Source organism: Empidonax traillii, unplaced genomic scaffold (assembly GCF_003031625.1).
Source record: "Empidonax traillii isolate 1590-97213 ecotype Southwest subspecies unplaced genomic scaffold, ASM303162v1 scaffold309:size1915965, whole genome shotgun sequence".
Classification (NCBI taxonomy): Eukaryota; Metazoa; Chordata; class Aves; order Passeriformes; family Tyrannidae; genus Empidonax; species Empidonax traillii.
Window position 1 is genome coordinate 1647667 of NW_020955502.1, and position 13948 is coordinate 1661614.

General features: G+C 45.8%; 1 protein-coding gene across 3 annotated transcripts in view; it reads right to left on the bottom strand.

Moving 5' to 3' along the window:
* The window catches only part of CACHD1 (cache domain containing 1), a 97195-nt gene extending 84412 nt beyond the window's left edge, over positions 1-12783 (bottom strand). Inside the window, exon 1 of one of the 3 annotated variants that reach the window (XM_027891094.1) lies at positions 12401-12783. In XM_027891094.1, the coding sequence (XP_027746895.1) occupies positions 12401-12610 (210 nt within the window). In that variant the 5' untranslated portion in view covers positions 12611-12783. Of the gene's footprint in view, positions 1-9921; positions 9955-12400 lie in introns of those variants that run through there. The other 2 variants (XM_027891096.1, XM_027891097.1) reach the window with 2 other exon arrangements.
* Positions 12784-13948: the final 1165 nt, after the last annotated feature.

Below are 13948 nucleotides of genomic sequence, written 5' to 3' on the forward strand. Positions count from 1 at the left end.
CTTGGGAAGCTCCGCAGGAATTGCTGAGAGATCCAGAAAGGCACAAAAGGCTCGTCCCACAAAGCGCCCTTTCATGGGGGCAGTGTGTCTATTAAATACGTCCTGGTAATGTGCATACATTTTATAAAGAGATTATAAAGTGAAGACTCAGTCACTAACTCAACTACACAATGAGATTTTTAAGTCTATTACTAGAAAACTGGGGTTTGAAATGAGTAGCTGGGAATGTTTCACAGCTCCTCTGCAGTAACACTCCAACAGGCCTGGTACCCACAACAGCAGCTGAAGGTGTATTTTCTACATTTTAATGCTTTAATTTCTCTATTTGGTGACTCACAGGCACCTCAGGCCATGACCATTCTGCCTTCAGCACCGTTCAGGGATAAATGGAAAGGACGATTCAAGCCCTGACAACACTTCCTGCACCAAACATCTCTCAGAGCAGAGTGACATCACTGCTCTGATGGGTTAAAAAATAAAAATAATAGAGCAGATCCTGCTCTTTCACTGTGCCATCAGGATGAACTGGTGAGCTGCCATTCCTGAGCAATGCTCCTGCTCTTATCAACACCAAAGCAGTAAACAGCCACTTTATCCTCCTTCTCCATCTTTTCCCTCCCTTTCCTTTGCCCACAGGGGCTCAGCATCTCCTGAGATTCTGAATAATTAAGGCAGACATAGATTCCTGCCAGCCTTGTGAAAGTTATTTAACAAAAAAAAAAAAAAAAAAAAAAAAAAAAAAATCTGTCTTTTCTCTTTCTGCATCATCAAAGCAAGGCCACAAGTTGACAATCCTCCCTTGGCGTGGGTATGGCTTTGGGCCAGCTCAGCATTCCAGCCTCTGCAGGGGTTGGATCCAGCCACACTGCAGCCACAGACTTGCTGTAGCAAGCTTTCCGTACTTTAAATGTATTTTTGGACTTTGGGACCGATGCTAACACTGGCTCTAACTTCATTTCTGAGCAAGAATCCCAAAAAGGCTGCGAATCTATTTTCAGGATCAAAATGAAATGTCGTCTCCCAGCAGCAGTGGCAAAACTCCAGTCCAGCTCCTCCGGGACACAGAGTAAGAGTGGAAGGTTGCAAAACTGCTGCGTTTTGTCATGCAGACCATGCTCTGCAGATCCTCAGGTCTACACATTAACAGCCTTAGGAGCCCATCCCAATCCCTGCCAGACATAGAAAATCATGGAATGGTTTGGTTGGAAGGGACCTTAAAGCTCATCTCCTTCCTACCCTGCCATGGGCAGACACCTATCCCAGGTTGCTCCAAGCCCCATCCAACTTGGCCTTGGACACCTCCAGGGAGGAGCAGCCACAGCTTCTCTGGGCAACCTGTGCCAGGGCCTCACCACCCTCACAACCAAGAATTCCTTCCCAGTATCACATTTAACCTTGCCCTCTGGCAGTTTAAAGCCATTCCCCTTTCTCCTATCACTCCATGTCCTTGACAAAAGTCTCTCTGGGATATCTTCTACCAAAATTTCAGAGGATGTTACAACCGTGTCATTTCTTGTGCTGATCAGAGAGTTGTGCCCACCTGCCACACCAAAGTAACCAACAAACCACCTCAACCCCACACATGTCATGCAGAGTGGGACCAAGTGCTCATCCAGTGCTCTGATTGTCTCCAGGACACAGATGATGCTGGAAAGCCAGGAGAGAGGGAATGGCACAAATGACACAAAACAAGCAAAACAGAGGACAGGAAATGGTGGAGGGGTGTGGCAAGGCAGCAGAAATCCAGTTCTGTTGCACCTTTGGTCTGCACAAAGAAGCTTGATGTACAACTTCAAAGAATTCCCCATGCTTCCCAAGGAGTCAAGGTTTGGGGTCAAAGGCCTTGAACATGCAGTAATGTTTTTTGTGGATTAAAAAAAAGCAGGTAAGGGCCTGGAATGAGCCTGACCTACACTGTATTCACCCTCACTAAACACACATCAAGGACAACAGCTTTCAGAACATTTTCAAAGAATCCCAAACTAATTCATTTCTTACTAACTTTTTTGAATTACTTTTATCTCTTTATAGCTACTTATGTTTTCCATTTCTTTATCAGGAATTTTCAGCTCTGCTAAATCATGCAGACGACTCACACAGAGCAGAGAGCACACCCAGCAGGTCTTATGTTTCAGACGAGCCCTCACAGAGCAGGTCTGCATTCATTTCATCCTGACTTCCCAAAATAGCTGCTGCACCTCTGCTCCTCAAAGAGAAATCCACCATTTCAAGCACTGAAAACCATGGCGATGGATGTTGGGTTTCATTTATATTTGGAGGCCGAGTTTCTATTCTTGGATATGTAGGAAAAAGCAGCATTTCAAAGTCTGAGGTTGCAATTACCAGAACATATTTTTTTAAAATGTATTTCTAGACTTACTGTCAACCACTTGCTGAATAAATACATAAATAAGGAGGGGAAGGCAAAATTATATTTACGGGACATCACGGTGAATCAATATTTTAAAATCCATTAGATTCAACTTCTTACCAAATAGAAACAACTTGTTTATTAGAAATGACCAGTAATTTATCTCTTATCATGGTTACGTTGGGGTTATTTTTAATTTTGGCTTTGCATCCAGTAGTTTTAATGAAAATACAGTATCATCAGTATGTCAGTATATAAAGTTTTAGAAATCAAACACAACTTTTGGTATAAAATCCTTCTTCCCAGCACGAGCTCAGCACAGCTTCCTCTGCCAAGAACAGCTGGATTAGCAATTAACTGAATTTAACAACTTCAAGAGCATCAAGCACATCCCTCAGAGCAGCTACTGCAATGATCTAGAGCTATGTAAAATATATCAGCAGCAGAATTCAAAAGGAGAAGCCAGAAATTTTATAATTGAAAAGTATAGTTACATTTCAGTCAAAAATAAAAAAAAAATGCAAAATAAGACTTCATGTTTTCACAAATTACTCACAAAAGAAGGCTGGCTACTTAAGTGCCATTAGCTTTGTATTTGCTACCTCAACCTTGGTGAAGTTCATCAGAAGCTAAAGAAATCTGAGAAGTTTGCAATTTTCATCCTCCTCCTGCAACATATTTGAGTATTAATTTCTTTCAGTTTTTTTTCCTCCTACAAGGAAGACACAAGAGACTGTGTTTCCAGGAATAACATTTCCTAATTTTAATGGAACAGATCAAAGACTGGAATTTACAGTTTAAAAACAGGCTCCTGACCACTGGTGCATAATGTGACACACAACCATCCCCAGTACTTATCCCTGTCTTCCTGCCTGCACCAGTTTTCCCTGTAAACTTTTTTCTGCAGCTGAACTCCACCAAGCCAGACCAAGGGAATAAATCCCACATCACACCTGGCAGTGCTGGAGAGCCACTGGGAAAAGGAGTGGAAGACAACTATAAAATTCATATTACAGAAACAATGTGCCCAAGGAAGTTGAGCCACCCACATCATATTTAAATTAAATATCCTTTCATTGTTAAACCTGCTAAATGTATTATCCTCACATTACAAATCCTTCTGTTTTATCCTTCCATACAACACAAAAATTGTGTCTCCAGGATGTTGGTTTGGCCCCTCTGGAATACACTGGTCCATGAGGGCTTGACCACATCAGCTGTTGGCAACCGGGAACTGAACCTGCAGATCAAACACTGGCTCAGCCTCCAGCACTAACAAAACATGAACTGCAATTTAGGATCCATAGAGTTGAAGTGATTTTTCCCCCTCATTTTACACTCCTTGCAATGATGAGATCCTGCTCCTTTCTTATCCTCCAAACAGTGTTTACTTCTCCAGAATCAAAAGTTAGAAATCTCATATCAGGAAAGAAAAAAAAAAGAGGAAAAATAACATGCTTGTTCACTGACCATGAAGGAGGCAATAAAAATATCCTGGATGTGATTTTCTTCTGTACCAATCTTCCATCAGCATTTGCCCACGTGCTGATTTGTAATGGACAGAGGCTACCACTGAAAGCAAACACTTCAGGCAAACTTAATTTTGCTCCCACAAAGCTCACCATTCCGTAGCCATAACACAGAGCCTGTCGTAGAGTATTCCCAAAAAGGGCTCCTCACCTGATGCTTGCCAACACATACACCATTTCAGCATCTACTTCAGACCAAAACCCATCCCATAACTCATTTTCCTCTTCCTAGTAGCCAGTCAAACATGACCAGTCCATGCTGAGGACTTGAGCTTTTTCCCATTCCCCAAGCAGCCAGGATTTAGGATCAGGCAGCTGAAGCATCCTGTGCTGCAGTACTACCTGATACACAGCAGCCATGGAATGGTGCCTGGCTACACCATCATCTGGATGCAGCTGGACACCTCTCCCTGTGGCTGCGGCACCGTCCAACCGGTTTTTGCATCTATCCACCATTACGTGGCACGGGGGAAGGAGAAAGAATATCCAGCAGCACTCAGGGTCACACAGCTGATCCTCGTGGTGTCACAGCTCCTGGGAAAGAACTGGTGCAGAGGGCTCTGATTTGGTTAAACCCAAGATCTCTTGCTACCTTGCTATTCATTTCACTATCAAAACCTACCCTTGTGCTCCTGATCCAAACAACTTGGGGTTCCTTTGTTTTCCAAGGAACAAAAGCCCTCCTGGCTCTCCATGCGGTCTTCCCAAGGGCTGGTAAGCCCTTTGTGACCTTGGCTCAGAGCCTGGTCTTGCTCCAGGCCAAGAGGCTCCTACCATAGCTGTTTTTGTGTGTCCCTTCCCATCACCATAAACACCTCTTCAGGTTTTGTTTGATATCACTTTTGAGGTGAAAGTATAGCCAAAGAGGAAAATGTTTCTAATTCTCCCTCTGCTGAAAGGGAGAGAAGCAGGGACTGAACCAGAGACAGGGAAGTTGTGGGAGCACCTCAGCCCTTTGGTGTGCTACCATCACATCATCTCTGTCAAGCTGAACTTATCTTCACATGCAATTTGGTCTGAAATCCACAAAAAACAGCACAAAAATACTCTTATAATCCCGCCAGGGTGAACACACAAGAAATTCTGCTTAAGGCTTTCCAGTTTCTAGAAACTTTTATGGCAACTTCCAGATGCATCTATTTTAAAGATTTTTTTTGCCTCTGGCCTCATTCCCACCTATGATGATCCTAAGCATAGCCAGAAATTCCTACTGCATCACAGGAATATGTGCAAAGCAAGGTCAAAACTGGACAGAGAGCACTGGCTAGACAGTTCTGCAGACACGCTGAAGGGAAAATTACAGGTTTTTTTATCAAAAAGGTGTTAGGGGTTTTCTGCTCTGCTGGTTCAAATCACACAAAGTTGTGCAAATCTACGGGCTCAAAGGGCAACAGTACCATGAAAAGCTGTTTTTATCAGCTGCTGCTGGCTGGGAAGCTGGTAAAGAGAGATGGAATAGTTTGCTTTTACTAATTACTGCAATTGTGCAAATATACTTTTGCAAAATCACTTGGGACGCTCTACAGAGACCTTAGAGGCAGTTGATAAAAGTGATTCCATTAACACTTTTCATGGGATTGGAAATGAGTGTTACTGATTTGTGGCACCATGATTATTTCAAAAGTCAACTCAGATTTTCCCTGCCAAATTGGACATGAATTATTGTAGAGAAACTGTACAGATTTCCGTACAGGGAAGGACACATAGCACAGGATTCAGGCCATGACTTGGCTTAATTTTATGTCAGAAAAGGCAAGTCTTCACAACAAACACTGGGTAAGTACTAACGTAATTAAACTCTGTTTTCCATGGAAAAGAGAGCATAAGGATATCCTTTCAGATTTCATTAACACAGCATGTTATTGAACAACAATAAAGTACAGGAAAACGATGGGAATGCAGGCCCTCTGTGCTTTATGGTTTTATACTTCATTGTGCATTAGGCTTATGATATAGGAGGTAGTAGTCAAAACCTCAGCAAAATTTTTGACATACAAAACAGAGGCTGATACATCAAACAAGTTACTTACATTTCAATTGCTAAGTTATATTATCCGTGTACAGAAAAACAAACAAACAAACAAACATTTAGTATTTTTCCATCCAACTACACAGAAATAAATAATTCCTGGGACATCATCCAACCCTTGCTAAAGTTCCCAGCAAAGCCCCCACAAGCTCAGATCCATTCCAGGCTTCACAGAGAGCCAGGCTCACGCTTGGGTAGCCCTGTACCCCAGTTCAATCTATGGAGTGCCCTGACAATGGAAATACAAAAATTTGGGGTATTTCCTTATAGCTGAGCACTTCCACAGATGAGGGTACTGAACTGCCAAGGCTCCAAGCGTTTCCTGGCCAATTTTTCACCAACAATTGACAAGCAAAACCCACCGACTGTTAAACAACAAAAAAAATCTGTTTATACTTAATACTCCCTTTTATTATATGGATATAAAAGAATCACTGGGAAACACACACACAAATCTTTTACTTCACATTTCTTTCCATCTCAAACACATCTTGCCTTCCTGTTTGAAGGATGAAGCTCTTGATAGTATTTGACAACAAGGTTTTTTCTCCCCTTGCCAGGCAACGGCAGCAGAGCAGCTTCTGTGCTGTGCTCAGATCCCCTCTAACCATTCCTCCTCTGCTGAATTAAGCCAAGAAAAATGAGCTAACACACGTTGTATTTACTTTTGTGCCTTCTTAGCACACGTGTTATCAGCCCTGCCACAGCTGAGAGATTCCCAATCACTTCCCAGCGTCCTTGGATTTCTTGCTGTTAATAACCCCTCCAGCCCACGCCAGGACTGGCAGGATCCTTAGGAAAGGCAGAGCAGGGGACAACTAATTATCTGCCAACCCACCTTGCTGCTCCACTCTCAGCAACTTTTATCTGCCCAGGACAGCTGCATTTTCCCTGTTTGAAGTGAAATGTCAGGCTTTGCTGATGCAACAAGACATACATTACTGAGGATGTCCCCACACTTTGAAGGAACAGCTCAAAGCCTAATTAAAAATTCAGATTTGCTCTCCCATTCCCGTTGCCCTTCCACCAGGACCTCTCACTGCCTCTTTGAAATGTTTCCTGCCAGAAAAAAAAAAGGAATCCACGTGGAAAAGGATGAAAAACTGCTGCATTCTTGGGCTTTCAGAAAGCCTCGGATAAAGCTGCTGAAGAGGGATTCAAACTAAGACATAATCATGGAAAACAGATGAGGTTTTACTCCTCTGGTTTCTGCTCTGTAATTATTACTAAAGCACAAATTACTGCCAAATAATATTAAAAAGAATAAGGTTTAGCCAAACACTTATCAGCACTGCTTACTTATGTTTTTCTATTGTATTTCAGCTTCACAAGCTGGGAACAAGATGGAAATAATATGGAAAAAGAAGGGAAATATTTTTTTGTGCTGTGATTTGGCTGAGGGTGCACAAGGTCCAGGTTTCAGACCCAGTGCTTTACATCACTTGCTGTGAAAGTACCTCACAGTCACCAACAGATTTACTTATAAATATCCATATAAATAAGAGGGGAATTGTGTGAAACCCTTGATTTCAGAGATGGAGAACCATGGCATTTCAATGGGATTTAACTCAAATGGGATTTAACTCTTCTAAGTACTAAATCCACTTTCATTAGCCAGAAGACCATCCCATTAGAAAAAATAAATAATACTGTATTCTGTCAGTGTTCATCTAAAAAGGGATTAAATAAATAGACAGTTCTGGTGACTGGCAACTCTGCCATCACACTGAAATCTTCAAAGAATGTGGATTTTTCAGCCCATATAAACCTCTGGACATCTCCCCATCTCCCTGTCATGCACAATCTGTTCTTCTTGAAAAACATATGGCCAGACAAACACTTAGTAAGATAAATAAATAAATAATATGCTTGCCAATCAACCAGAAGTCTGTACTAAGCTGGTTGTTATTTTACACATCACTACATCACCTGATGTATTATTACAGTATATATAGTATTAATATACAAAGTATTAATATAAAAAAAATACAGGAAAAAATTGACCAGCAGACTGCTGTTTTTCAGATTTCAAATGTTTTGGTGTTTGTTTGTTTGTTTAATTCCAACCTCCAAGATCAGTAACAATGAGAAAGGGCTGTGATTCCTTCTTGGGGTAAGCATAAAAGATTAGGATGGCAGAGCTGCCTTCAAAAATATTCAAGGCCCTCTGGGCCTACAACTTTTGTTACTATCTGGACAGAAACATCAACAAGCATTTTGAAAGTTATAGAGGCACTTAATGCTTTTCATCTTCAAAGCCTTTCTTAATCCTTTCAACTCTGGCTACAAGTATTATATCCCTGTTTTGGAGATGGAAACGTTTCCTTCTCCCTCAAAAAACCGTCCTCACCTTGGGCACCCCGTGCAGATTTAGAAGGTAAACCTTGCCAAAACCAAACAAGACACTCTCAAAAGTGATTCTGATTTATTCTTTTCCTGCCTTCGTCTCCCAACTAAGGAATTTCAGTTGTTTCAACCAACAGCCTGCTCTGTAGTTCCATCTAGCTCAGAGAGGCCAGGATCAGACAGGTAACAGGGATGGTGAAACTCCACCGGCACATCAGGTCACACTACAACCACCAATTTAGTTATAATTTTAGTATAAAAGGACACTTAACTTTTAATTGGTGCAGCGTGTCGCTCTGCCCAGGAGAACACATTCCAGGACTGTCACTCGAGCTGCTCATTGACGAAGCTCCAGCCCTTGGCAAGTGATGCCATGGGCTATTTGAGATGTGACTACATTCCTACTGAGGAATGACAAGGAATACAGCAGCTCAGGCTGGCAAGGGGAGGTGTGATTGCATGCTGTATTCCAAGGATGCAGCCTGCTGCCAGCAGGTGTTCCCTGGAACGATATGGATGCTGTCAACAAGTGCTTTAGCTACCGAAAAAAAGAAGGTAATGGTTACAGGTGGCTGTAGGTGCAGCACAACCCATGAACCAGCAGCTTCTCCTGCATGCTCTGTCCCACAGGAAGGAGAGGGAAGAGGAAGAGATTGTGGTATGACTGCTTCTGATTGATTTGGAAAAAGCATTGATGTACTTCGGGGAGAACCATAAACAGACCACCTTTCTCAGGGCAGAAACCACACAAGCATGTTTACGTACCCTGATGTACAAAAGGAAGTACATGTGATGTTAAGACACAGCAATATCATTACCTGTGGATTTGGTAGAACTGTCAAACAGAGTGGGAACAATGATTAATCCCTGCAACAGAGGAAGTCAGACAATTGATAAACTTTCTATATTTAACCACTCCTGGAGAAATAACACCCAGAATGGTAACAAAGAGACACCCAGGAACCCCCACACACTGCAGTACCCAACATGTGTCCTCACTGATTGAAGACTTGGTATGGCACAAATATGCATATTCTAACTAGAAATTTAAATAAGAAACTGTTAAGCTGCTGTACAACACATTCAGCAAACGATGTAACTCACGAGTTGTCACCTACACTACATTACCAGCTGCTCTGTGCAGTACCATTCAAGGAATAAATTTATAAATTAAATCAGAGCACTTCTGTAGGCAAGAAATCAAAGCACTACTTAGAGGTAACAGTCAGATACCACAATCATGCAAGTCCCTGTAAACAGAAAGCAGTGGTGTGAGTGCCAATATCAATTGTCAGATTGATGCTGGCTGGCACTAGAAACCTCTCTCATCCTCAGTCTTCCTGTAAGCTTCAGCCTGTTACAGCACAGGTGTATGTGTACTTTACTCCTCCCAGCAATGCAAAATAATGAGATTTTACTAGAAACAGTAAGTCCTTATTGCTGTTGGACTAATTACATGAAGCACTGGCCAAAGAAGAATATATTGCAGATGTAGCCACTGCACAGAGGAGACGGATCTCATCTATAGCACTGACGGCTCCTGCAGAAATCTCATCTATTTTCTATCTCACAAATTCCACGTTCATTACTCCCTGCCCCTTTTCACAGGCATTTAAGGCTCACAGATTCCATGGTTCTCCTCTTACCTCTTCCACTTGCTCCTCTAGTGTCTGAACTGGAAACTCCACCTCATCCTCTCTTCCTGCACTTCTGGAGGCTCTGTCCACATTTCCCTCTTTTTCCAGACTCAAAACACACCCCAACCAACCTCCCATCTTCACTCTATTTAAGCATTTCCACCTGCTCCTGCACTCATTGGATGCTTCCTGCCCACCTCCAGCTCAGACTTATCCTTCCTCCGTTTGCCTTTCCCACCGTTAGGTTGGTGACACCACCTCCTGCCTATTACCAGGATGTGCAGATGTGGGAGCCACAACTGGTAAGGACCAAAGCATGAAGAGAGCACGCAAGGGAAGCATTAAATCCTGCTGCTTCCTTCTCTACAATTTATGAAACTAAATAAAACCACAGCTCAATAATGGTTGGACACCAACCCTCCCTCTCTCTCTACCGCAACTTCCTCTCACTACGTCCTCATTTGGACCCTGCCTCCACATTACCCTCTAAACCCAGGACAACATCCTTGGATTTATATGTAGGTAAAGCCCAAAAGTGCCCTTGCTCTACTTTCCAAAATACCACACCCCTCCTCTCTGCCCCATCACGACATCCTGAGCATCCCCAGTGAACCAGCAGTGCACATAACCCAGCACCAGGTGCCCACCGGGCCACCACCACTCACAACAGCCCTGAACAAGTGGGAAAAGGGGGAATTCTGTGCCAGCTACACTTAGCCCTGATGGGCAGGCTTAGGAAATTTCTGTCTTAAAATCCAGTGCTTTTAAGGGCTGCAGTGACACATACTGTAACATTTTTTGTTCTACTGTAGGAGGTCAGCAAAGAAGCTTCTAAAATCAGGGGAGATTTGTTCCCACCGGTTTTTAATCTTAAACAGCTGTAATAATGTTCCAGGGGGGAGCAAAGGACAGGCTGTGCATTAGCGTGATGGGAGTTCAGACAGCCAAAATATGAAGCATATAAAAATAGAGCTCAGTATGAAAAGGGGTTTCAGTTTAACTACCAGTTTCACCACATTAAATTTCTTTGGGGCCCTACATATCCAGCTAATAGTAAACACAGTTTTAACATTATTTGCATCCCCATGCGCTGGCATCCAGATTATTCCTGAACTTGGATCATTGCTACAATTCTAGGAAAGAAAACCTGGCTCATCCTAAAGTCAGCTTGCGTATCAAAGCACAGTAACAAGGTGTATTTTTACATGTTGCTTTTTTAAAGTCAATACGTGTTCAGATGATCATATTAGTTGTTTGTTTTTATTTTAACACCAGACACAAATTTAGCAATGCAATTATACTGACTTGATTTGCATTAACAGAGACTCCACCAAAGCAAAGGATTATGCTTATATCTTTTGAGGGGAAATACATACATGTATATGCACGGCAGAGGGGGAGAAAAAGTGACTTCCTTGAATTCAGTACATCAATAATGTACCTTGTTAAGTGAAGTCATTTAAATCCCTGTCTTCTTAGCATCAGGGACAAGAGACAGCTCAGTGTTTGCCCGGACAAAACGAGCCCTAGGAGGCCGCCCAGCACAATGATGGTCCAGAGGTGAGAGAATGCAGCCAGTTTAGAGAAGATAAAAGGCCATTTGGGTAGAGACCCCCGCTGATCCTATGAAAGTGTCTCCTTTTCATTTTGGGAGGCTTTTAAAACTGCATTTGCTACTGACCATACCTTCCCCTGAAAGCCGCCTGGGATCCGATTTCACTTTTCTCCCCTCGGAGAGAGCGGGCAGCCGCTGCTGTACCGCAGGTACCAGCACTCCCTGCAAGTCCCACCAGCCCCTAACAGAACACCCCAGAAACAACAAATAGCTCCTCGCCACCGCTTTCCCCCAAACCCAGGCGCGAATTCAACATCTAAATGAACTTATCCGGGCGTACTCTCGGGCCGGGAAGCATCGCTTCACCCCGATCCCAGAGCTCCCGGGCAGGACACGGCTCCTTGTGCTGCCCGCGGGATGCTCGGCCGGGAGGCGGCTCAGCCCCAAGCCCGGCTCGGACCCCTCCGGGGCTGCGGGGGCGATTTTTGCCGCCTGTATTGTGTAAATTGCAAATAACACACGAGCCCGTCCGTGCCTCCGTGGCTCCAGCCCCGCTCCCCTTCGGGCAGGCGGCTCTGCGAGCCGGAGGAGCAGGGCTTGGGGAAGCCGGGCTCGGGGAAGCCGGGCTGGGAGGAGACGAGGCTGAGGGAAGCCGAGCCGGGGGAAGCCGGGGCTGGGGAAGCCGGGCTCGGGGAAGCCGGGCTCGGGGAAGCCGGGCTCGGGGAAACGGAACAGCCCTCACAAGGGGGTAGAGAAAGTTTGCAAAGAAGAAAAGAACCGGCGGGGGGAGGGGGAAGGAGGGGGAAGGAAAGAAAGAAAGGAATGGAGAGAGAAAGGGCAAGGCAGGAATCGGGAAGAGCGTGTGCAGGAGGGAGGGAGTCAGGGAAGGAAGGAGAGAAAACCAGGCGAGGCGCGGGCCGGGCCGGGCCGTACCTGCATGGTGACGACCCTCAGCTCCTCGGTGGCGAGTTTCCTCATCTGGCTGGCCAAGACTTGCGCCTCGTCCAGGATGGAGAACTCCGCCTCGGCGGCGCCCAGCGCGCCCAGCAGCGCCAGGCACAGGAGGCCGAGCGGCCCCCGGCCCCCCCGGCCCGGGGCAGCAGCGGCGGCCCGGGGCTGCAGCCGCCCGCCGCCCCGCGCCATGCTGCGGGAGAGCCGCGGGAGCGCCGCGGGAACGCCGCCGGCACCGCCTTGCCCGGCTCAGCGCTGCGGGGCGGCCATGCAGGGCACGGCGGGCGGGCGGACCCCGCACACACCGCGCTCCGCGGACACGGCCCCGCACACACGGCCCGGCTGCGAGCGGCGGCGGCCGAGGAGAGACGCAAAGTGCGGCGCGGAGGAGGAGCGGGAGCGGCGGGGCCCGAGCGGAGGCGCCGCGGGCAGAGGGAGGGAAGGAGGGAGGGAGGAGGAGGCGTCTGGGGCCGCCGCGCTGCGGGCGGGGGCCGGGCCCCCCTCGCCAGCCCCGCCCCGGAGGCCGCGGTACTCTCCGGACACGGGCTGGGGACCCGGACCGGTGCGTGTTGGATCGGCCGGGAGCGCGTTCCGCAAAGGCAGTGCTCCGCCTGCTTTTCTTTCCTTTCTTTAAACCTTTTTGGTTGGTTTGTGGGTTTTTGGTTGTTTTTTGGGGGTTTTGGATTGCTGGTTGTTGTGGGGTTTTGTTTGTTTGTTTTGGGTTTGGGGGGGTTGTTTGTTTATGTTTGTCTGGTTTTGTTTGTTTGTTTGGGGTTTTGTGTTGTTTTGTTTGGTTTGTTTGGTTTTTTTTTACTTTTCTAAAAACTTTTACCCCTTTCTAAAATTTTAATTAATATTTATTTTATTTTAAACCGATGCTCAATGTCCCTGTCTCCTCTCACAACCCGGAGCACAAAGCCGTCCATCCCCAGGCAGCTCCACACAGCTCGGCCTCGTGTCAAGCAACGAGCCTTGAGGAAATGTTTGTCATGCAACAGACATGGACAAAAAATAAATAAATGAAAGGAACTCTGGCAAAGCTGAACCCACCCAGTGGCACACACAGAGATGTCCATACAGGGAAGGGCAGCATAGAGGGCAGCACAAGCTGAGCACCCTGAAGAAACATCCCCTTTGGAGTAGGACAATCAAAGAATCACAGAATGGTTTGGGTTAGAAGGAACCTCAGAGCTCATCTTGTTCCATATCCCCCTGCCACAGGCAGGGACACCTTCCACTAGCCCAGGTTGCTCCAAGCCCCATCCAATCTGGCCTTGGACACTTCCAGGGATGGGGCAGCCACAGCTTCTCTGGGCAACCTGTGCCAGGGCCTCACCCCCCTCACAGGGAAGGATTTCTTCCAAATATCCTGCCTAGCCCTGCCCTCTGGCAGTGGGAAGCCATCCCCCCTCGTTCTGTCACTTCATGCCCTTGACAAAAGACGTGTTGGGGATGATGCAGAGAAACCCCATTCCAACCCCGTGCTCATAACCCTGTCAGCCCTAGAAGCTCCACACGGGCAAGCAGATG